Source organism: Episyrphus balteatus, chromosome 3 (genome assembly GCF_945859705.1).
Source record: "Episyrphus balteatus chromosome 3, idEpiBalt1.1, whole genome shotgun sequence".
Classification (NCBI taxonomy): domain Eukaryota; kingdom Metazoa; phylum Arthropoda; class Insecta; order Diptera; family Syrphidae; genus Episyrphus; species Episyrphus balteatus.
Genome location: NC_079136.1, coordinates 29,168,965 through 29,194,983, shown reverse-complemented (window position 1 = coordinate 29,194,983; position 26,019 = coordinate 29,168,965). Strand labels below are relative to the sequence as shown.

General features: G+C 29.2%; 2 protein-coding genes across 4 annotated transcripts; one reads left to right on the top strand and one right to left on the bottom strand.

Moving 5' to 3' along the window:
* The first annotated feature begins 727 nt into the window (after positions 1-727).
* Positions 728-3,978, top strand: LOC129913017 (uncharacterized). Its single transcript, XM_055991342.1, has 11 exons — positions 728-858; positions 913-1,039; positions 1,109-1,252; positions 1,313-1,482; positions 1,806-2,012; positions 2,071-2,455; positions 2,511-2,721; positions 2,779-2,953; positions 3,029-3,291; positions 3,352-3,731; positions 3,782-3,978. The coding sequence occupies exons 1-11, from the start codon at positions 838-840 to the stop codon at positions 3,865-3,867; spliced, it is 2,169 nt and encodes a 722-aa protein (XP_055847317.1). The 5' UTR covers positions 728-837; the 3' UTR covers positions 3,868-3,978.
* A 1,116-nt stretch (positions 3,979-5,094) lies between these two features.
* On the bottom strand, positions 5,095-25,796 carry LOC129913018 (RNA-binding protein squid). Of its 3 annotated transcripts, XM_055991344.1 has the most exons (8): positions 25,472-25,796; positions 19,238-19,278; positions 18,898-19,172; positions 18,594-18,834; positions 16,326-16,451; positions 10,433-10,522; positions 6,389-6,493; positions 5,095-6,322 (listed from the first exon to the last, which is right to left on the bottom strand). In XM_055991344.1, exons 1-7 carry the CDS (start codon positions 25,606-25,608, stop codon positions 6,432-6,434), a joined length of 972 nt encoding a protein of 323 aa, XP_055847319.1. In that variant the 5' UTR covers positions 25,609-25,796; the 3' UTR covers positions 5,095-6,322; positions 6,389-6,431. The 3 variants fall into 3 exon arrangements, with proteins under 3 accessions (XP_055847319.1, XP_055847320.1, XP_055847318.1); XM_055991345.1 differs by lacking the exon at positions 10,433-10,522 and having other exon boundaries at positions 25,472-25,794; XM_055991343.1 differs by lacking the exons at positions 5,095-6,322; positions 6,389-6,493; positions 10,433-10,522 and adding an exon at positions 15,035-16,243.
* Between the last annotated feature and the right edge of the window lie 223 nt (positions 25,797-26,019).

Below are 26,019 nucleotides of genomic sequence, written 5' to 3'. Positions count from 1 at the left end.
CAGGAACCAGAAAGCTCGACAAGTATATGAACGAAATTAAGAATTTTTATAGAAAAAAAAATATGTACAAATGTACATATCTGTTATTTTTAGGTTGTATTTGTTTTATTATGTAGAATGCGTTAATTTAACATAAATTTGGATATAGTTTTTGCAAACTAATTTTGTTTTTTAATTCTTACAAAACCGGAGTGATCAAAATAAATTGAACTAAAATGAACTAGTTCAGAACTAGTTCATTAGTGTGATTTGAACTAAAGTGATCGATCACTCAAATGAACTAAAGTGCCCAACTCTATTGTGATGGTCCTTGTGCTTAATTTTTACTGACTAGACTTCGAAGTCTCACAAAAACCCAGCTAACATTGTGCAGAGACATTTATTACAGTAGAAACTGATAATATCAATAACTGATCTACCTAAATCTTTTAAAGGAACTGAAATTTAGCCTTTCTGAAGACAAAAACGAGTATGAGCAATCATAAACGTCCCTGTTATTTAAAATATGCCCTTCAAGTTAAGAAAGAATTTCATTACAAATTATTTTATTTGAAGAGTAGGTAAATATTCGGTTGAACGCTTAGTTAGTTTCAATTTGAACAATAAAAACAACAAAAACTAATTTACATACATAAGTGCTTGATATAAACTAAACGGCATCAAACACGGAAAAAAGCTTAAACTATATAAAATAAAACACTCGCTACTTGTTAAGTTTATCAATAATTTTTTTTTTTCAATTCCAAAATAAAATTAAAAATTATAAATTCGAGGAAATATATTTAAACAGGCTACACAAATTTATCCGTTAAAATCCAAGAGTTTTATTGACAAAAAATGGATGACGATGATCAAAATGTAAATCAGGAATATTTATAACACATTTAATTATTACAATTATATTTCTAATAGTTGAAAGTTAATTTAAATGAAATTTGGCGAACTTGTCGAAAAATTCAAGCAGCTGTATTCAAGCATGGGTTTAACATAAGCATTGAACTTGATGATCATGATCCAAATGGTACAGGATTAATACCAGGTATCTTCTTCTTCATGTTAAATTAATCAAATTTAATAATTAATAATTTTAAATTATGTATGTTCCAAGAATGTAAATTTTCAAGTGTATTGGGAAGGTACAAGAAAATCATTGGATTATCTGACTTTGAAATTCGTGAATTAACTGATTATTTTCGAATTCGAGATGGTCGAATAGCTTATAAGCAATTTTCTGGAGTTCTTTGTGAAGAAGGTTACTTATTCGCCTTTATTGTATTCTTCAAATTAACTTCTATAAAATTGTTCTTAAAAGGTCAAGATCATAGTAGAAATAAAGATACTGTTCATGGACTCGAGTGGAATGATCCAATGCACGTTAACCCTGTAACTGATGATGAAAAACGTCAATTATGTATCCTACTTATGAAAATAGCAAAAACCAGCATAATACCTTTGCTTCCATATTTTCAAGATTATGAATTAGTAAGTAATGAATTGAAGTTGAAAAAATTCCGTTTGCAATTGACTTTACAAAAGATCAAACTTAAGCGGTCACTATGGCGTATGTGTAACATTTATTCTATGGAAAAAGTGTTGGGCAAATTTATTCATCATTGTGCTAATTATGAAACGAGTTTCTTTATTTTAATTTTTATAATTATTTGAAGTATTATTATTTTAAAGTTCTCAAAAAATGCAAATCTATTTGCAGCGAAAATAATAATCCATTTCGACTAAAAGCATTTTTATGTTGCTAGTTTAGTATTAAAGGTATTGAATCATTCAGAATTCCAATACTATTGCAGGTGACAAGAAATGCTGGTACTGTGACTGTAGCTCACTTTTCTAGAGTCTTGCACTTTATGAAATTAACTCTTTCCGAAAAGGATTTTATGCTTTTATTAAAACGTTACATGAAAGATTCATACACTGTAAATTATGTAGCGTTTGTAAAGCATATTGATGCTATAATAAAATACCTTAAAGAACATGGATTAATGGACCTCACCAATGTAATAAGACAAAATAATAAACTGAAAAATAAAATAAAACTAAAAACATATTTCACAGAGTGTAATTTGTTTTCCCGGACAATTGGCTGATATTGAACTGGCAGAGTTACCATTTCCAAATGCTAAGCAAATAAATAAGCACGCTCAAACCTTTGAAATACCCGATAAGCCTGATATCGTTTGTGATGTGATTTTTCGAATACAAAGATATGTCTATGAAAATCGTATTCGAATATCAGAATTTATGGAATCTTTTGATCTTCTTAAAGTCGGTAGTATAACGAGGAATCAATTTCTACGAGCTTTAGATAATGTTGGTATCTCTGGAACAAAACGTTTAAAACTAAGCCAACGTGAAATTGAAATGATTTTTACAAGATATTCTGATCCAATTGACATGAACCGTGTTAAATGGAAAATATTTACTGATGAAATTGATAGAGGTTCATTTTTATAAAAAATATTAAAAAAATAATTTTAAATAAATAACATTACCAGTTTTCACTGAAAAAAACTTGGATAAGCAACCCCGACTTACTGTGGAGTCTCCTCTTGAATATACTAAAACTCTACCTAAACCAGGTCAGGCAAATTGGCAAGATCAAGGTGATTCTGTTCGAGATCTTTGCGAGGAAACTATTAGAAGAATACAGAATAAAATCAATACAAGACGAATTTATTTGCATCCATTTTTCAAAAACTACGATAGGTAATTTGGTATGAGATGTCTGTCTTTAAAGTATTTAATTTTATTTGGAGATGTTAGGTTAAACAAAGGTTATTGTCGTCCAAACCAAGCGTTACAAGCTTTATTGAGTAATACTATCTTGGTTTCTGAGCAGGAATTTGCAGCACTGGAAAAACGCTATTCTAATGATATGGGTTTCAATTACATGAGATTTTTGGAAGATGTAGATCCAGCTGAATATGCTATTCCAAAGGTAAGAGACCTATACATACATATGAGAACATTATGAGCCTCTAATATTGAAGTTTTTTTTTTAATTTTTATAAAGTTGAAAGAGCCTTTGCCACTAAGAAAAATTCATGAAACCGAGGAACCTTGTTTGGTTAAAAGCCAACCGACAGAACAAGATGTGATTCAAGTTCTTTCCAAAATCAAGAGACAAATGGCCATCAATAATGTAAAAATTATTGATTTCTTCGAGGGATATGATCATCACAAAGAAAATCAAATACCTGAAATGAATTTTCGTCGGGGCTTGGATAATGCAAATGTTAAGCTAACAGTACCGGAAGTCAATATAATTTGTGATATGTAAGTTAAACTATACCCCATTTCTTTCTATTTGCATATTTTTAAGTTTTTTATCAACAGTTTCCGATCTTCTAATCGTGGTTGTCACGTTCGATATCGTGATTTTTGCAAAGCTCTTGATGAAATTTTTGTTCAAGGACAATTATCTGCTGGGGACAACATGTTACCAACTCCCATAAAACACTTTCCCTGTGTAGATTGCATTCAGTGTTTTCTTAATTTCGAAGAACGAACAATAGCATCGAAAGCTTTACAAAAACTTGCAAGAAAACCAGATCAAATTTCAAATCTTCAATCGTTGTTTAAAGATTTCGATAAAGAAAATTGCGGCACAGTGACTCAAAATCAATTTTTACGAGCATTAACAGTTCGCGATATGAATAACATGATTAGCAGTCATGAGTTTGAGATTGTTTGTAAATGTTTTGGTTATGAAAGAGGTAAGTTGGTTGTTTTTCATTTCTTCATACAATTTATTTTGTTTTTTCAGGCTTACATATTGAATTCGACTATAGATCATTTTTAAATGTCATCAATATTTTACATGAGACCGGGCAAGTGAAAAGACATTTTTGAGAAAAAAAAATTCACTTGTTTTAAACTTTTTGTAAATTTTAATTTGTCCCAAGCTCAAACAAATACAGGTGAAAAAAATTTGTATGTCTCTTCATTTGGAGAACAAAATCAGCAATATTATTTATTCCTTACTTGCTATGAAACGTTTTTTTTTTTGTTCCTACGGAGTTTTTAAATGTATTGTGAGTTTCACCCGAATGGAATTTACATTTTCCACTTATCTAGTATTTTGCTCGTCAGCAAAATTTAAGTTAAAAAAAAAGCTGTTGATTGCCTCGCATATAACCTAAAAAAAAAGTTCAAAATATGGGGAGTTTTTGGACAGTGAACAACTTTTCGGCCGAAACTCACAAAGTAAAAAAGTGAAAATTATTCCTCTTATCCTTCTACCTGATCGATTTCTGCTATTTTTTCCTAATTGTTGACAAAATGAGATAAAAACTATAAAATAATTTTCGAAGCACAACTACAAAATCTATAATATTAACTCCTATGCGGGCTTTAGGTCAAACTACAAAATCGATGGTAAATTAATTAAAATATTTTTTTTTTAGTCAAAAATAATCGCACAAAAAATTAAAATTAATTTTAGTGAACAAAAATGTTCTCCGAAAATGTGAAATGTCTTTGAGAGAAGGGCTCCCAATCGTAAGACTCCCAGAATATCATTCTTTTTTTCCGTTTTATTTTGTTCCTTTTTCACTTATAATGATAAAAAAGCGAAGAGAGCAAAATTTCTTGTAGCTTTTTGAATGGAAGTCTTTTCCACAAAACGTTTTCCCGTATGTTGCCATTCAGAAAAAGGATGTTTAATTACATAGTCGACAACATCCACTAAGTTTTCTTTTTCTTTTAAGTACATAATGAAAATTTCCATCGTTAAACAGAATTATCACCGCTTCCGTTTACACATCATTTAAAACCAAATAAGAAACCAATGCTGAAATGTTTATCAAAAATTAAATTTATTACACTACAAATAATTATAATTAATTTAAAAAAAAAGAGAGAGATTTAATTTCCATAATTGACTGTACTGAAAAATAATTATTGGAAATCAGATAGAATTAATAATAAAAAAAAAAAATTAAATATTTCCCCTTACATAATGAGACAAAGAAAAAAAAAATTAAGTAGTCCTTTTAAAAAATGAATGTGCCTCCTGTGTTGGTTGTTGGTGGATGTATGCTTTATGTGTTCTTCTTATTTTATTTTTCTTTACTTGTGTTTTTTTTTAATCTCCACTACATACTTATTTTTATTATTTAATGTAAATATATGTATATAAATTTTAGTGTAAATATTAATCATCTCATTCTTTTCTTGTTGTGTAGGCTAATTAATTTATTATTTTTTTTAGAAAAAAATTACTTTTCATATTTTCGTCGGTTTTTTTTTTTACTTTTTGTTTTGTTGTTTTTTAATCAGTCACAGTAATTTATACAAAAATACTAGAAAAGAAATTTTAAATACGATTAAGAAAGTAAATTACTAAACTAATATTGGTTTTCGATAAAACAAATTGTCTTATTTTTGTTTTTATTTATTTTTTTATTTAAGTTTGATTCCTTTTTGTTTTCTACTTTATTTATGCCTGCTCAAAATAATCTTCATTATATAGTATACAAATAATAAACAACAAAATTTTCTTTTCTATTTATTTGTTTAAATTTACTTTTTGTTTGTTTTGTACATTTTTTTATTTTATGTTTTTTATTTAAAGATACATATACATACGATTCTATGTATTACTGTGTTTTTTTAATATTTTTATAAACTAATTTTAAGAATTTTGCAAGCAACTTTTGTGTTGATGTAAATTTTAAAAGATGCAGAACTTTGTATTGTTTTTTTTTTTAATGATGTTTCTCGAAGGCAAATCACCCTTTACCCAATTTCATTTATTGTGGTTTTTATATTTTTAAATTAATATTTGATCATTTTCACCCCTCCGTAGAACTATATAATTTTATGTTAAGTGAAAGGAAATTTTGGACAATTTACTTTCCCCACTTCTTCTCTCCTGGTACGGAAAAAAACGTGTTCATTATAAATATACTAGGCAAACTTTGTTGTTTCGTATTTTTTCGTTTGTATTTAAAAAAAAATACCCTTGTTTGTTCTTTAGTTAGGTTGTTTTGTTGGTAATAGTGTTGGCATCCTTCTTTTTCTACAGATTTTTGTGTTTAAGTTTTTGTGATATTACACCTTTTATTTTATTTTTACTTTGTTCAATGTTTTTTAAGTTAATTTATATTTTTTTTTTTTGTTTTTTGTTTCCTATTTCATAACAAATGGAATGGTGAATGGAAGAAGATGAATGAAACGCAACTGTTGGTTGTTTTGTATTTAATTTGTTGTTGGTTGAAGTTTGTTTTTAAATTGTCTGAGTTCTGGTTTCTTTTTTTATGAATTTGGTGAAAATTGTGTATTGTTATATTTAAAAAAAAGTACGCTGTAAAGAAAAAGAAAATCGTTTAGTTAAATTCAGATAAAATCTATAAATTCTATTTAATCTTACCACAACAAACTATAAAATACGGCAATACAATTATTAATTAAATTTAATAAGGCTGATGCCTTGGTTGACGACCAGTCCCCCTTTGTTTGCCTGTCTGATAGGAACCTGTTGAAGAAATTAAGAAATTGCTTATTTAGTCCAACTGTTGGTGCGTTTTTTTTTTTGCTGATGATAACTAAGTTAGTTTTTATGGTAAAGATAGAACATCCCCTGCATGTATTAACCACAATTTAAATGAGGACCAAAAAAAAAGTAAAAACATGACACAATTTTTTAAGGTTTGCAGTTCTATAGGACGCTAAAAAGCAGGCAAATAAAGTAATGCTATACATTTTTGATAAAAGAAAAAAATAAAGAATACAAGTAGGGTAGAAGGGGGAGCATTTGCCAGTGGGGTACCTTTGCCAGTCCAGGTTTTTTTCCAAACCAACAGAATATTAAATACCGAAAAATCATTTTCTGTTGCACATTTATGATTGAAAACTTTGCACAAAGTTTGACAGCTTTTGGCTGGACACGAAATAAATTAGACGCTTGTGTTAGTTTTTTAATGTTGAGAACCAAAATATGAAGGTACATAACCGTCGTAAATTGTAGGTATTTGTCGTGTTAAATTACTTTTTGATACAAATATCTTTTCAAAATTATGTGTACTATGCTGTGTAGAAGCGATTTTTTTACTGTTTAACTTATAAAAAAGTTATAAGTAAATTTTTGAAAGATTAGCTTGTGGGGTGCATTTGCCATTCGTTTTTGGGTAGGTTTTGCTCTGGCAAATGCACCCCATGGGGTACATTTGCCAGAAGTAAGCTTCCTCAAAAGAGGATGGCAGAATCCTTTAAAATCAGTCCCTTCTTCGTATTTTCAGCTAAAAAGAAGTTTTGTTTATGATTATTGGTTTTATTTGTATTAACTTTGATATTAAGGTAACTGGCAATCCCTCCCCACCCCCGTGGCAAAGCCTCCCACCTGGGGAGGATTTGCCACATCGCTTTTCATTTTTTTGAATAAATTATTAAAAATAGAAATAATTAATATGTCAAGATGAAAAAAATATTTAAGTGAAGATAATAAAGTCAATAATAATATCAGATATAAAAAAATTAAAAGAAACGTAAAAACTTTGCGTTAAGTCAATTTTCCTAAATCCTGGCAAATCCTCCCCCTTCTACCCGTACTTTTCATATTTGCATTGTTTTAAGGTTTTGATTAAATTGGTGAGGCAAAGAAAGGACTTAGTTAGCAAGTATGTATTCCTATCTTCGTGAGGATTTTTTCAACAAAATTGATACCTAGGGGCCAGTTTTTCAATGCTGAGTTATCTCAGAATAAGATCATGCCAAAATTCATTCAATATGGGCGTTGCTAGTATTTCTAACTTGTTTGAATTTTTGCTTGTTTTCCTCAGTTAGGTTGGCTTTTTAAAGTAGAAAGCTTTAATCCTGATAACTTCTTTTCATCCCTATAGTTTTACTATTTATAACTCGAGAACGACTGAACCGATTTGGTTGAAAATTGGTGGTGATGTAGCTTAAACAAAAATTTTAAGAGTAGTCGTGACAACAAAAAAATAAAATACTGACCTGGGGGGCGACTATGTTAATCATATGATTAACCTCGGGTGGCCGAGGTTCGCCTTCCGAAATTGATAGTTTTTTTTTTTTCTTTAAGTCAATAAATAAACGATAGCTAAGTAGGCCTCGTTTTCGGAGAATTTATTTGTTTTTGAGTGCAATATTGGATTTTATAAAAGTGTTAGAAATCCACAAAAAAAATAATGACTAATTTCTACAAATTAACCATTTTAAATTATTTAAAAATGTTTAACTACCACTATACGCATTTTCCAAAATTGTATTCAATGTAAGTAAGTTTTGCTTTTGGGTCATTAAAAAAATTCATATCCGTTCAGCTATTTAGCGAAGCACTTATTTTAGAAAATGGAAATTTTCAAAAATTATTTAAGATACAAATAAGAATGCAACTTAGAGACAAATCAAATCCTTTGTCACTTCCAACGCATACGTAAGTACAAAAACGAATAAATTCTCCCTAAAACGAGACCTATTTAGCTATCGTTATTTATTGACGATTATTGACTCTTACAGAAAAAAAATCCAATTTCGGGAGGCGAACCTCGGCCACTCGATTCAGAGGCAAATACTAGCTCACCTAGACTAATACGACAAGATTCTTTTTGAGGTTATCTCGAAAACCTGACGGGATAGAACAAAAAAGACTTCGAATGTGGTTTCAGCGACCCGAAAAACATATAATTAACATATTCGCACCCCCAGACCAAACAAAAAAAATTTGTGTGGCTGTGACATTTTTTGAGGTTATCTCGAAAACCTGACGTGATGGGGTAAAATGGACTTCGGATTCAGTGACCCAAAAAGTATAGTCGCACCCCCAGTCAAAACTTTTTTTTTTTGTGTGGTTGTGTCGTACTGCCAAATACAGTTTCTTTTGATTTTTTTGTCTCTAACCGAATTTGTGGGCGACAGAATATTTTTGAGAGTCAGAGGAAAACAAAAGAATTCTTTTTTCAGATCTACGATGAACTCCAGGGGTGCCAGCATGTAACTTTTTGATATCGAGTTAACTCGATACAATCGACCAGTGGCAGCAACTATTTGGGATCAATCGAGCATTTTCTACTGAAAACCTTCCATTGAACAAAAGTATATGAAGGGAAAAACAGCACAAGTCCATTCCAACTCATTCCGAGAAAAACGCATTTTAAAATTTTGTTCTTCATAAATCTTAGTACTAAAGGCACGTCAGTTATTTATTTTCTTAGCTAGGCTTAAATTTGTTTTCTGAAAGTAAGGATGCCATCAGACAGTGCTCAGTAAATACTACAAGACCTCATCATTAGTTTATTTTTGACAAAAAGTGGACATGTGCCGTTTTTCCCCTGGAACCTATCATGATTGTATCAAGTTATGTGCTAGGGTCCCAGGTTTGAGCCACCTCTTCGCGGAGTTAAGTTGTTTAACTCAGCAAAGACCTTAAGGCCAAACTATGATAGACATGAGCTTATATGGAGTAATGTCAAAATGGCATGTGGCTATAATCCGCATTTTCGTGGTTCGTTAAGCATATTCCATGCGTGCTGAACCGCATGGCATGTGTTCATTTCTCAGAATTGAATGAAAACAAGGTGGATGCCAGTGGGCTAGCAGAGTGAATCGCCCATCATGACGATTTCATAAAGGGGCTATAGTAAATACAAATGTCACTGGTATGGGTTAACTTTAGAATTTATTAGTATCGTCAGTAAATTTTTCAGGCAAACTTAACTGTAATTTTTTAGTTCGCTGGAAATTAATTTTGTGGTAATTTCAGGAACGCACAAAATATTTCCAGGAAAGCGAAATGCTCCTGAAAGCTTCAAATTAATATATTATTATAAATACTACTTACAAGCTACGTCTTCCTTGCCCATTCTCTCTTGAAAAATCGTTTATAGAAAATAATAAATACCTTAGAACCTTTCTCTCACCAATACTTATCATTAATCAAGCCCTTAACAATGCAATTTTTTTTAATTTTAAAAATAACACTTAAAAATAAAAGAATATAAATTAATCTAAACTACTTTGAAAGGGGGTACAGCATGCTTGGGACTACACTTTTTTTTAAATTTATGTTCAAAAATAAAATCAAATAACACTGAACACACCACCCTGCTTAATTTGTTTGGTTTTCAATCAATTTGATGTTTTTTTCAATTGGATTTGAATTCTAAAAGGTACAATCAAGTTTTAAGAAAGTGCGGATTTTTTTTAATTAAAGATCAAGAATTCGCAAATGGTGGTGCACACATAAAAAAAAATTATATAAAATTGTATTTATTTTTTATTCAAAAAATTTACTCTACATTTAAACAAGACCACTCAAAAATCAAATCGAATTTTGTTTTTTATTTAGTTGTCTCATTAGCAAAATATGTTTTTATGTTTAGAAAAAAACCGATATTTATTTTAATTTATTTAAAAAAAAAAATCAAGTTAAATTATTTATTATTTTGTGTAGTACCTTTGGCACCGCCTCGTGGTCCACCAGGTCGACCACCGCCGCTACCGTATCCGCTACCGTAGCCACCGTCATAACCTCCATAGCCATAGTCTGAACATTAAATTTATCACAACACATTTTTGTTTAATATTATTTGAATATTTTTCTTTTAAACAAAATTTACTTTTACTATTTTTATGTAATATATTAAGTAAGAGAAGGAAAAAATGTGTTATCAGCAAATATATAACTATATAATTATGTTTTTATTTTTAAGTTTTGTTTTTCTACGTAATTAAGGTTTATACATGTAATTATTATTAATTTCGACTTGGGTGGTGGGTGGACTTGAGGGCAATATTTTAATTAAATTTTAATAACTTGTTTATATTTATTTCACAGAAAGATAGAGATTGAAAACATGCTTGGTGTATGAAAGTATGAAAATAAATATCTGTAGTGTCTAGTAGAAACATGAAAGCTCCACATAAAAATGGCGTTTAGAGATGCACACAAAATTCCCTGGAAATGTTTCCCATGATTTAAACATGGACACGAAAATGATCATGAAATGCTACCCTCGGAATTTATTAGTATCTGTAACAAAATTTCCAACGAAATTTAGGTGTCATTTCACGATTGCCCAAAAAATTCCGAGGCAAACAAAATTCCTCTGGAGATTCAGGATAGAGCCCATTATTTGTATTATTATTATTATTATTATTATTATTTTTGATCACTATTTTCAACTATTAAAGGTTTACCAGTGTAAGAGCTTTCATGTTTGTACCAAACCTCACAGATTTTATAATATTATTATATTTTTATAATATTTTGGACCTTAATAGAAAAAAAATATACATACATATGTATGTACAAAAATTTGTAGGTATGTATATACAATATATGTACATATTACAAATTTAAGAAACCACTGAACCTAGAAGAGCACAAGTTTACGTTGAAACAAGTCATACAAAATAATTCCAATTAGTTTGCATTCTTGTAGGTTTAATGCTTGCTTATTTTTGTGACTCAGATGTTTTTGTTTGTTTTTTTTTTTTGTCCCTTGTAACTAAAACTAAACTTACCTTCTTTTAATAAGCCTAGAACACAAAAAATCCGGCAAAAAAAATACTTATATCAAATGAACAGCACTTTTTGTTTAATAAATCGAAAACTTTTCTACTGAAACTGAGCGACCTTTTTTGAAATTAAAAACCACTAAATTAGTTTTGAAATTCATACTAAGGCTTTTTGTTTTACCTCGGAATACTACATCGTTTTCACTGCTATCTTTACACCGGTTATAGCCATCAGGACAATGCATCAGGAAAAAAGAAGCAGTATGAAATTGAATATTTCTACCTGATGGTCGTTTATAGCGGTCAAGAAAACTTATGTCAGTTGACAATCCACAAAATCTATCTACCCTATTCTTTTCCTGATTGAAATACACACGAAAAAGTTTTTTCGTATGCAGTAGAACAGGACAAATGAATTTACATCAGGAATAAAGAATGTATTGGCTTCATTTGATTGGAACAGATTCCCGGGCATTTTGGACTACATAGTTCAGCTATGAAGAGAACTCGCCGATTGTTTTCTCTAGACACCCTCAAGAGTACGTTCCTCGGGAACAGAAATACAAATTTGTTTGAATTCACGAGCTACTGCAAAAGTGGTTATGTACAATGTTACTATAGGCTTTATCATTAGTCTAGCTAAGATTTTTGTCTACTTTCTGTTGAATGTTTTGTTCTTTGTACTAAAATGAAAGAACTACTTCAGTAGCATGATTTCAACTTCAATGATCGATCAGTCAAATGAACTAAATTGCCCAAGACATTGCTCCAAGAACTTTCATATTTACGAACATTTATGAGTTTTTTCAAAAGCCGGATTTTTCTACAGTATTGAATAATTCGTTTTTGGCCCAATAAAGGAAGATATTGCAAGAAATTCATCTCAAGGACCATTTCAAAAATAATTTTATTCTATTTATATCTATGAATTGCTGTATGCAATAATCTCTAAGGTGCAAATTCTGATCTAAGTTAACAATTGATACGTTTACAAAAAGAATATTTGTTGAAATATTCTCCTTTTTGTCGAATTTATGAAATCAAATTTAAATTTTTAAATTTTAGTTAGTAAGTACATGACGGTAACAATTGCATCCCTGATTATATTATTTTTGAAATGGAAGACGCATTTTTAATAATATGAAAAATATCATATATCACCTTATTACTTCAAGCGCTTCAATATAACCTAGTTAATTAAATCTTGAGCTGAACAAAACTTGAGCGACAAAACTTTGTATTTTAAAAATCCAATAACATTACTTTCCAATCTCTCATCTTTACCGTAAGAAATGTATAATTTATTCCAAGTTATGTGTTTAACTACCAGAAAAAAATTATTTGTTTCGAAAACCAAGTTTTGTTAGAGAGAAATAAAAAAGAAAAAAAAAAAACTAACAAAAAAAATTGCAACACTGAGAAAATTAATACCAAGAAAATACTAAATAAACACCAAAAGTATTAAAAAAAAAAACTTCTTTAAAACTAAACACACAATTTTTTAAAAACTACAAAAGCCGTTGTTGCCGAAGTCTAAGAAAAAAATCCTCCATCGATGGGAAAATATGGTAAATAAAAAATATATGAGAAACACATTGTTTTTGTTTTGATTCTTTTATTTGCCTTTTCTTTGTTTTTATATTTTTGCTTCAATAAAGAACATTACCATATTGTTGTTGTTATATAAAATTTTCATTTCTTTGATTTTTTATAATAATATATGATGCTGCTTGTCAAGCTTTGTTTCGTTTCATTTTTTTTTTTTTTTCTTTTAGTAATGAATTTTCTTTAAAATATTTCATATTACTTTTTTTCTGTATATAACCAAAAGCAAATTCACTTTTTTTTACTTAAATCATGAATGGTTTTTGTTTTATTAAATTGTTTGTATTATTAATTAATTTTTTTTTTCGTTTTTACCATTTTTTGAGAGAAAATCTTTTTATAAAATGATTTTTGGATTATAATTGTGTATTTTTATTTTTTTTAGTAATTTTGTTTTGTATTTTTTTGATGTTTGGATTACAAAAGAAATAAATAATTATTCTCATGTTTCACAATGCATTTCCACATATATTGAATTTTTTTATTTACCTTATTTTCCACAACATTTGCGTTGGCAAATTTTTGTAACTTTGTAATGTCTCACCTCACCCCTTTCGCGGAAGGTTTTTGTTCTTTTTTTTCATATATTCTCAATCAATTAGTCGATTTAATAAAAAATTATCTTGAAGTTACTATTATAAAACAAAAAAAAAAACTACTACTCTATTTGTTATTGTTTAAAGAGAAAAAGTGCATACAAAAAAACGCCCAAGTTTTACTAAATTTTCATTCTTTCGCTCTTTTTTTTCGTTTTTCTTGTTTTTGTGTTACGAATAGATTTTGTTTTCATATCATTAACAGAAGCAGAACTTTTGAAAAACACACACAAAAATAGAAAACATCAACCGGATTAAATTTTTTTTTCAACTTGTTTTCTAAAACATCAAACCAAGATCGAAAGTTAATATAAAAGTGTAAAATAAATCATTTTGAATCATCCAAAGAGTGAGGCGAAACATTAGAAAACTCGGTATCACAAAAATAAAATAAAAATAATAAATATAAATTACATATCAAAATATTTTAAAATTGAATACATAAATATATATATATAAAAAAATTACCATTTTGCTTTATATATATATACATAAATTAATTCTGATATATATATATAATTAATTAAAAAAAAAAATAGTAATAGAATACATGGGAAAAGACTCAAAATACGTATTTTTAAAAATAATAATAATAAAAATTTAAGGAAATATTAACATTGAGAAACATGCAGCCAAAAACGTTTTTCTATTCACTTTTTTATATATAATTAAATTTACTTGTTTTTTGTTTTATTTTAATATAATAATTGTATGTACGTGTATGTTAGCTACGAAAATATTGCAAAATATTTTTTTTTTCTTTTTAATCTTTGACGAAGTGTGTTCTTATTTTTTATTTATTGTTTTTTGTTTTATTTGAAAAATTAAAATAAAAAAGACTTTCAAGTTTTTTTTTTTTTTTAAGTTAACAAAATTAAAACTCTTGCATTTTTAAGAGGAAGAGCGCAAAAACACATAACACAGACAAAAATATGTCGTGTAGTCGTGTGTTTATTTAAAATTTGGAATAATTAAAAAAAAATCTATATTTTTTAAACAAATGCGTGCAAATAAAAGAAGTTTTTCCAACCGCATCACATTTGCGAGCGAGCGCGTTGGAATATTTTGTTTGTTGTTTTATGTTTGTTTGTTTTGTTTTTTGCTTCTTTTTTACGACGACAAGGTGAGTGTATGCTGTGCAAAAGCAACAGCAACCATTGTCCCTATTCCTTATACTATATTAAAATAGTATGTTTAAAATAAAAATATATATATATATATAAATATAAATATTGCATACGAAAATATATGCATTTAGCTCGATATTATAATATACATAGATTGTCTGTGTATATACATATAATAAGCTCTTCTACGGGCTTGACTAAATACAGTCATTCTTTTTTTTTTTTTTCTTTATACACATACATTCGTAGATGATGTTTGTGTGTGTGTGTGTGTAAAGCTTCAGGTGAGTTACGGATTAGTAACTCCTTTTGCTTTGTTTTGTTTTTTATATAATAAAAAGGCACAATTAAACTTTTTTTTGTGGAAAAAAAGTTGATCTTGAAATGTTTAGCTGTGTTTTTTTTTTTTAACAATTTTAACCTCAATAAGCTTTTGAGTTTGAGTTTTTTTTTTAAACAAATAAGAGCAAAATTCCAAGACACAACTACTTCTCTTATTAATAAAAGTGGTTTTTTGGCACAGTTTATAAAAATTGCTTGTTTTGCAGGTCCAACTGTTGCATTATACTTGAGGTATATCTACATACGAGTATGTTGTGTGTGGTTGTTTGTTAAGTTTTTTTTTGTTTTGTGTTTTGTGATTTTGTGTTGTACATGAACTACATACATGCAATTTGATTTGAGTTGAGATTTTGTCTTGGGGGGGAGGAATTTAAAATTTTGTTTGCTAATATTTTGTTTTGTTTTTTTTTTTAAGTCAACACACTCTTCGCCAGTCATACACTATTAATATTATAATTATTATTTAAGAAAGTAGAAAATTATCTAATTGTTTAGATAATTTTTTTTTTTGCAAGTTAAAAAGTTACACAAAGTAAAAATAAAATATATTTAATAAATCTAGAAAATGAAAACTATATTTTAAAATTATTACTCGGTTTGGTTAGAATAAGAATTATTTTTTTATCAAGTTTTGGGGACAACTATTTATCTTTTGTTTGAAAAAAAAAACTTTTTTAGATTAAATTTCGTCGTAAGTGCAAGTTATTTAAAAAAAAGAACGATTACTATTTTTTTTAAGATAAAATTAAGAAAAATTAATTAAAAAAAAAATTTAATAAAAACAAAAAAATGAAAAACCATTTATTCTCTATTGAATATTGTTTCCATTATTTTGTTGTGGCTGTTCTGTTCGTTTTTGTTGTTGTTGTCTGTTGTTGTGGTTGTTGTAATTATTTGGTCTAGATCTATTGTTGTGGGGAATATACGGGTAATTAATATTATTGTTGCCGTTTTGTTGCCTAGTAGTAGTATTGTTTATAGAATTTTGAAATCTTGGTTTATTTAAATAACTGCTGTAGTAGTGGTTGGCGTTTTGTACAGTATTCTTATAGTTTTTACTTTGATTAGTGATGATAGCTATTATTTTTGTGGTATGATGTATTATTATAATAGTTATTAGAAGTAGATTGGGGATTGGTATTTTGTTGAGTGTATTTACCATAGCCATAATCGTAGCCGTTGTAATAGCCACCGCTGTAGTAGTCATAACCGGGACTTGCATCATAGCCGCCACTGTAGCCGTATGCTGGATATGCACCTTGGCCGGACCATTGATGGGGATAACCTACAGAAAAAGAAGGTAAGAATTTTTGTAAGCAAAATTATATAAATTTTGTATACTAATAAACTACTACTACTCTACTCGCTCTAAATTTTAGCCATTTTTTATTTTCTAAATAACGGCTAAGATTCGAGACTAATTTTTTTTGTGCAAGAATATGCCTCAGTATTGATTTCCATAGTTGTTAACACAAAACACATAACGAAAAAAAATCTTAAAATTTAGCTATACAATAATGTATCGTACTAATAAATTCGTACTCCGTACAGCTAAAAGCATAATTTTGTATTTTGCAGCCCAATTTGAAATTCTTGGAAAATTTTAATATCGGCTAAATTTTAGAGAGTGTTTTCTTAGAGAGCTTTGCGAAAGCTTAGTACTAGGCTTTAGAGAAATTTTAGAAAACCTTTGAGTTTAAATTGTGTTTTGTAAGTTTTAGCTTTGTTTCTTGCGAACCGCAAGTTGATAATGTGGATTCACACCATAGCTTGATTCAATGAATAAAACGAAGAGAAAAACTCAGGAACCTTCGCTGAATATGCTCAAGTCTGTCAACATTACCGTTTATGATGCTCATACTACACAACCATATTTAAGTACCGATCTTACAGAGGATATGTAGGGAAGTTTGAGTACAAAGGGGGACTGAGAATTTCTAGAGCATCTTTTTATGAATCCAAGAATTTTATTTGCTTTTGTTGGATTGATCCGTAAACATTGTTTCAGTGTCAAGAAATAGGGATCGTCTTTTCAGTGCGGATGTGTAATAATTAGTAATAATGATGATGAAGATAGAAGAAATAATAAGGGACCAAGGTGACTGCCTTGTTAACACACCTGAATTGACAATAAAAATGTTGAAGTTATATTTTCCATTTTTGTTTAGAAATGGCACCGGTATTTACCAGGAAACTAACGGTATAAATGAAATATTAAAATTGATACAAAACTCGTATGAGTAATTTGGGTAGTGTTAAATTGAGTCGTTAGGTTGTCTTCCAAAGAATTTTAAATTTAGGAAGATTCTATTATTCTTTAAGTTGTATCAAACTCTATAGTTAGGGAACTCAAGAGTTGACTTCAACTCGAGAATTGAAACAAAAGTTGAAGATTTGTTTTGTTCACTATTTGTTTCTCAACTTTCGTTGAGTTTAAAAAACTTAAGTTTGCCAACTTCCAGTTGATCAACTATAGAGTTGAAAATCGAAATTTAAAAACGTCCACTTTTGAGTGAATAAAACAAAATTCCGAAATTAAAGATAAACTTCTTCACATTATGTTCAACTTCTGTTTTTAAACCTGTTTTTGTATGTTTTATAATCTCAAATTGTTCCAAAACATTTATCCCAACTCATTTTTACTGTAAGGAAAAATTTGAACCAATTCATGGGTTGTTTTGTTGGACTTTGTGTTAATTTTTTACAGGCTGGACTTCAAAGTCTCACTGAAACACTGTCTCAAATCACTCGATCGTTTTCCACACATATTTTATTTACATATTTTTTTAGATTACACATATTTTTTTCGATCTTGAATACTTCGTTGATTTTTGTTATTATTATATTAATTTGTTTTTTTTTTTTACTCGGAAAAAATGTCTGTCCAACTGTAATTGTTTACTTTTGGTGTTTTATTTCTTCTTCCTTTTTCTCGGCGATGTTTTCTCGGCGATGTTTCGGTATTTTATTTACTTTAAAAAAATGCATACAACTTCAAATTGCAAAATTATTGGTATACGGTTTGCTTTCTGTATCGCTGAAAGAAATTCTATCAGAAATTGGTACTGAGTATAATTCAATGCGATACCACACCGACATATTAGAAAGTTACCCAATGCTATGATATTGATATTTTGAGTATGAGGGTGAAACTCACACAAATATAACATTGATAGAGAATTTTTTTCAGACTTAAAAATATAGTTTTTAGAGGTTTTTCATATGCTTTTAGAAACCCTAGTTATTGATTCCTACAGAAATGTTTTAATGTTATATGTTGTATAAAGTACCTACTCGTACAAGTATTTTTAGATTTAGGTTTTATAAGAGTTCATATTTAGAGACACGTAATTAAAATAATACATACTTATAAAATTTCTTTCTCGCCTATTATGATAAATAAAAATTGAAAACAAAATATAATTACCTAGGCGATAGCCTCCACGGCTACCTCCACGTGGGCCACCACCACGTCCACCGCGCATCGTTCCCATTTGTTGGTTTTCTGGTTTTGGTGTCGCTCTCTTAACATCAACTTCCTTGCCAGAGATTGTTTGCTTTGGTGTTTTTAACAATTCATTTACAACTTGTTCTGAATCGAATGTAATAAAGCAGAAACCTTTGCGCTGTGACTTTTGCTTATCGAATGGCATTTCAACGTCAACAATCTAAAAGCAAAACAGATTTATAAGAATTTTTGTTTTCGTATTTTCTTTTTTAATAAAATTTACATTGCCGAACTGTCCGAAATAGGTTTTAATTTCGTCATCACTAATTTCTGGAGTAAGACCTCCAACAAAGATCTTTCCGTGACGTGCCTTGGCCTTCTTGGGGTCAACTTTCTTATTGTTAATAATGTGATCGCTAACAGCGATAACCTTATCAATTGCATCAGCTGATGTATAAACAATAAAGGCAAATCCTCTTGAACGACCAGTTTGTGGGTCTGTTTTTACATTGATGCTTTCAATTTCACCATAATGACCAAAATGTTCACGAAGTTCCTCTGTAAAAATAATTTTAAGAAAATTAATAATCAAATCAATTTCATATAGTCTGTGTAAAACTTACTTTCTGTGGTTTCCCAGCTGAGTCCACCAACAAAAAGTTTCCTGAAAATATTCAAACAAAGAATTAGTATGATCAATTTTAGTCTTTCCTTCGAGGAAGGTAATTTTTAAAAAATCTCTCTTTCGAGTTTTTTTTTTTACTTTATAATATTTTATAAATTCTTTTTTGTTTTTATTCTAAAAAAAGTTAAAATTTACTTTTATGTTCTTACTTTCTTTTGAATAAGCAAAGAAAAATAAACGTTCAAGTATATTTTCGGGAAAATTTTTAACTACGTTACGTTATATATTTTTACAGACAACATTTCCATTTTTTTGCAAGTTTTATCTCAAAAAAATATATAATATTTTCTCCACTATAAAAGGACAATCAATCAATATAGTTAAAGAAACAATCTCTACTTCAAGAAATATGTATAAAATCAAATCAAGTACAAGTGAATAATTCGAATAGTGGAATCAAAAAAGCTTCAACAAGAATTTGAAAAATTTTGTATTTTGTTTTCTTATTTTTTTTTAACAAGTAGTAAAACAACAATGGCCAAAGTATTTTGTCAAAGATGATCTAGATAAATATTTATGTGTATCTCTTATAAGTTTCAAAGCTTTTCAAGAAGTAATATTTTTCTTTTTCCAATAAATATAGCAACAACAAAGCTTTACTTTAAACGGAATTTCAATCAAGTAACAATTCAAGATAAGATTCTATTTTAGAGTACTTTTTTTTTTTAGTTTAGTTTGATCAGTGTATTTATTTTTTATTAAAATCCAATAATTGATTTTTTTTTTGTATTATTTTTTGTTTTTTTTTTTTTAATAAATACCATCACATCGTTTTTTCTCTCTCTTTCTCTCTCTGTTTTTGTCCCAACTTCAGATGCCTTGCGTTCGGTTCTCCACACACGACACAGATATCACAGATCAAGCTAGAGGAGGAATCATTGGTGGCGTGGCACTAGTAGTAGGTAGTAGTTAGTGGTAGTTGGTGGGGTGTAGAGTCTCACATCCAACGACTCTCTAACGAGCTTTGATTTTCTCTCACACATACCTGCCGGAGAGGAACAAGGTTAGTTCACTCTATACACAACAGGAGTCCCTAAGCAATTTTTTGATATGAAATTAAAAATGTTTCACATTTATCTCGACACCATCTCTTTCTCATCATCATCGACCAATAATGCCCGAATTCTGGTATTTACTCATTTTTCTATTTATTATTTAGCTTCTTACTATTCTTTTATAAATTATTGACAAACCGTTTTTTATTTCAAAATTTGCAAAAAATTTATTCCGATTTTTTTGTTATATTCCTTTAATGCAAAAAATTGTGTCCGCGAAAACTTTCCGAGGGGCTTGTCTTATTTTTTTTATTTAATTTGATTTATTTTTAACTTTAAGTTTAAAATTCCGAAAATCGATCGTGTTGTGTAGTAGGAACAGAAGAGAAGTATTTTATGTAGTAGGTAGATTGACATCAAATTTCCAAAGTAGATTTTGTATTTACTGTTAATTTTTTTTAAATTCTTTTTTTTCTTATTGTTCGTCTTAACACTAAATAATTATGACTAAAAAAAACTAAACACAAGAGATAAAAATAAAATAAAAAAAAATAATAAAATTCCAAATATATATTCGAAGAAAACTCAATTTAATTTCAAAAATTAATACATGCATGATATGATGCAGTACATATAGATCTGGCGTATACACACAATGATTGGATTTGGTTTTTATTTTTTTGTTTATGTTTTATAAATAAATTCAGGATACGTAATTTTTTCTGATTGATCTTAAATTCATTGAACTTATTTTGAAAGGGGATTTTTTTTTCAGACAATTAAAACAACGGTATATTTAAAAAGAATTTTTAATTTATTTGGACAAAATGATTACAATTGTTTTTTAAATTTATTAATCACACACAAAACACACAATGTTTACAAAAATAGACTTAAATACTAAAAGGGGTTTTAATTTTTATTTTACAATTTCTTTTAATCTAGTTTTGATATTGACCAAAATGTTGGTGCAATATGACGCAAACGCAGGTGGAATATTCGAAGTTAAATATGTAGTATTTTGTAAACCCTTTCACCCTTAGATAAATAGTTCAGTGATTTACATTCATAACACTTACAGAGTGTAATAAGTCGACATGATTAAAGGGGTTTCAGATTTTGTTGGAAGCCGAGTTCTTATTGGTAGTTCTGATATTACAAACAATTTTTCTTTTAATTACAAATTTTTTAAAGTTATTTGAAAAATAGCCAAGTAAACAACCAAATTTTATTGATATAAAATTTGAAACCAAACTTTAACTTGGTACACTTTTACATCTCAGTACTTTTTGGGCCAGCACAATTTCAACATATGAGAACTTGGCTCATTTTTTAACAGTAATGTTTTTGTTGTGATTTCACTACTTTTTGCAAAGTACCTATTGTTGTAGATCTAAAATCTCTTAATATTTTATGAAAAGTCAGCTAAAATGAGCGGTTGCCACGCCCCTTGGCTAAAATTCTCTTATTTTAAAATTTTTTCCTTTATATAAACTACCAGCTATACCATTCTACCAAATTTCAAGATTTTACGATAATCAGAAGTGCTCTATAATAACACCGGCACACAAAATAAAAAAGTGTCATGTACCAGGAACCAGACCTATCTTTCTATATGTTTTTGGGCACGCTGAATTCGAATTTTAAGTCCGTTTGGCCCTGTCACTCTCCAGTTTTGAGTTAAATGCAAAAAACTAAAAAAAAGGAAGTTTTTTGCCTTTTTTGGGGTCTTTTATCGCTTTCATCCCCGGCACACAAAAAAAAAAGTTCCATGTACCAGGAACCAGACCTATCTTTCTATATGTTTTTGGACTCGCTGAATTCGAATTTCAAGTCCGTTTTGCCCGAACACCCTTCAGTTTTGAGAAAAATGCAAAAAACTCCAAAAAAAGTCATAAAAATCCAAACAAAATGCAGTCACAGCACAAAACTGGAGGGTGACCGGGCCAAACGGACTTGAAATTCGGATTCAGCGTGCCTAAAAACATATAGAAAGATAGGTCGGTTCCTGGTACATGACACTTTTTTCATTTTGTGTGACGGTGTAATTGATGAAAATTCTGCGAAAATGGGCGTTTACCACACCCACTGAATTGAAAATCTCAAATTTTCGATTTTTTCCTTTGTATACACCACAAGACCCATCACCTTGTAAAATTAAAGTTTCTACGATAGCGGGAAGATCTTCATAATTTTGATAATCTGTCAGTGAGTCAGTTAAGGTTTTCGCGATTTTTGAAGCCCTATATCTTAGAAACTACTCAACGTAAGTAGTTTAAATTTTTTAAGGAGTTCGGTTTTGACCAGCTCAACAAATAAAGCGAGTATGAAATTTCTGGCATCTTAGGTGTGGAAGTTAGAGGGTCGAAAATGGCTAGAGTTGTTTGTATTTAGGCCCTTATTGCGAGTGACGTTTTTGTATCGATAGACAATTTTTTTTCGATAGTCGATCATCGAAAATTACTTGTGGTTGTGGTATTGTGAATCAACATCGATAGACGACTTTTGTGGAAAATCGATCATCGAAAATGAATGTGTTGTTAAGTTTTATTGTGAACGAAACGGTTCGTTTTATCGTTCGATCTTTTTTTGCTCCCTATCGACTCAAATCAAGTTCATAGTTCAAAATAACAAATATTTTTGTCGAAATAGATACACAATACGAAAACAGATATTTATCGATGCCATCGACTTTTATCGCATCAAAAGTTGAAAGACACTCGCAATAAGGGCCTTACTTTCATAATAGAATGCACCATCTGTGGATGGTTAATATTAATGAAAGTACATAATGTTTATATTAAATTAATAATTTATTGATGTCCTGTTTTATTTCCTAAATCAATTTTGTGAGCGACATACTTACTATATGATCAAATAAGTGCTTAAGTAGAAAATAAACAACTACATACAGTTCAACTATTTTTTCACCCTAAGTTACAGATGTTCAACTTAGTGTTAAGGACGAAGTTTGAATTTCATGAAATATGTAATATATATGTATATATGTACCTACCGTGTGAATGAATGGGCCCTTCTACCTAAATCATATTCTTCCAAGATATTATTTCACTCACAAATAAAATAAGTGTTTGTTTTCTGGAACTGTCATTTCTGTTTAGATGTCCCATGAGGGTTGGTTTTGTTGAATGTAGGTAGGTACCTAGCTCACTATATAAAAAAATACCTAACGTTGGTACTTTGAATAACATGTTTTTGTGAGGTCAACAGTCATATCATAAAGAATCTGCGACTAGGTACCTACTACAATTACAAATGGTCTGCGCTTAGGTACAGTCGTATTTTTTTTTTGGGTTGTTTGCATTCAACCCTAAGGAAGGAAAATCTATAGAAATTATGTCATGCATTTTGTTGTTGTTGTATCCTTATTTTTTGTGATCCGTGTTACTCGTCACCCGTCCCAAATATGTTTCCAATGACCGTTTTTATTTATTCTGTTTATTGACTACCCAAGTAGGTCAGTACCTAGTTAGGTATATTCTTCGTTGTTATATTATTTCCGATTGTTTTTGTCTTTGAAAATTAACAACTGTCCCATCTTCATAAATAAACAGTTTCTCAAAATGAGTTTCGAATGATAAAAGAAATCACACTAAGGAACCAAATGAAATTTTAGGTAGTTAGGAAAATTTGAAGTGAAAAATACGTGCTAGGTAGGTACCTACCTATAAAAGAAATGTATATCTACCCAACCCTTCAAAAATTGCCAACGTTGACTAAAATTAAATCTCATGTTTATAATATCTCCACCATTCTTTCATTTTTTCTTCTATAGACTTGTAAATTATACCTAATTACTATACCTATTTTAAATTTAGAATAAATTAAGTGCCGAACACCCTTTTTTGCTTCTCGGTGTTGGTACGCGCTTTTTTTTCATTTCGCATCACACCTTACGTTACGTCATTTTTGCACCTGAATCAACTTAAAATTATAATAAGGTATGTAATTAAGAATATTATATGTATGTATAAGTTTACTTTTTTTTTTTTCTTTTATGCTAATAAATGAAACTTCTGCCAAATCCAATCAATGCGCCTTTTTTGTTCTTATTTATTTTTTTGTGTATCGAGTTAATTAACCGGTCGTTGTTGAAATTACACACAAAAAAAAATGTGTGTGTAGGTAAAATATAGATTTTTGTTATGTTAAACATTTTTTTATATTCCTGAATTTATGTACCAACAGAAGAGAAAAAAATCAAGAATATAGCTTTAATCGAGACTCGAATTACTAAAATAAAAAAAAATACATCTTCTGGATAATAAAACGCCAAGCGCGCCATATTCCTCATATCGTACAAATATGCAATACAAATACAAACAAAACAAATTAAATAGAGATGTGAGAGAGTATGTTTGTGGTGGTACGGAAAAAAATGATCCAAAAATAAAAAATTTGTTCAGAGAATTTACATGAATTTTTTTTTTCAAATTTTATTTTTCAAGAAACAAACGACCCTTAAATTTATATATTTACTAAACGAATTCTAAAGCAGAAAAGCGAAATTTTTTTAAAATCAATTATTTTAGGTGTAAAACAAAAAAATAGAATTGCCCGAGGAAGCGGCAATCAAGAGGCAGAACCTGGGCCAAATAAAACCGGCATATTGAAAAATTTATATCAAGGAATCGGCAAAAAAGCGATAATTTAGGCAATTCTCAACAAGGCCGCCATTTTAGTTTGTCGTTGTTCGAATTGATAAGGAAAAATTTCACGAGATGACATAGATTTTTTCATTACTTTTTATAGGACGATAAACAATGTTTGTGGACAAAACTAAATTCAAATAATCACGTATCGAAGTGATAAAAGAAAAATTTTATAATTTTCAATTAAATTATCGCAGAATTTAGGGCAGATGAGTTTGGATTAGGAATTATGTCTCAAAAATTCAAAAAAAAAAATTAAAGGTTAAGACACGAACAACAAAATGCCCGAGGCAATATCAAAAAAAGCAAAATGGTGGCGCGCAAGTATCGATTTTTTCTTCTTTTTCAAATATATTACTCATCGTATTGTACACACTTTAAAAAAGTACGAGTAGAGAATTTTTTTTTACGTAACAGAATAAATAAAAATGAATTTTTATAAAACTTAATTTGGTTTTTAATATAATTTAATTTAATGGAATTAAAAAAAAATTAAAATTTTACCTGTCATCATCTCGTCCGTGTGATTCGGCAGAATTACCATTTGTACCGGCACCATTTTCTTCTTTTTCATTGGTACTCACATCTTGTGAGAAATCCTCACCATTCATTTCGCAGTCGTTATTCTTGTTATCAGACATGATTGTTGATTGTTTTTTTTTTTTGCAAACTTCTTTTTTAAAGAACTTAACTTAGAAAATTAATGAACTAGTTTATTTGTTAAATTTATTTGATAAATTTAATACTTTTTTTATAGTAAGAGAAATTTTTTAATTCACACGCTCTCACGCGATGACGACTGTAGTAATGGCCGGAAAAGACGCGTTGACGTTGAGAAAAAAAATTCTCTACGGGTGAAAGTAGTCGAAAAATGTAAAATGGTGGACTAATTTGTGGTGAATAGGATGGGAATGGTCTAATGAGTTTGGTGAGTTAGGGGTGGATTACATTTACCCCCTTTGTATGCCCGATTTAAGGCCGTGTGTGAATTGCGTTAAATAGTTAACACCGTGTAAAATTTTTGACACTATTGAGGTGAACAAAAAAATTTC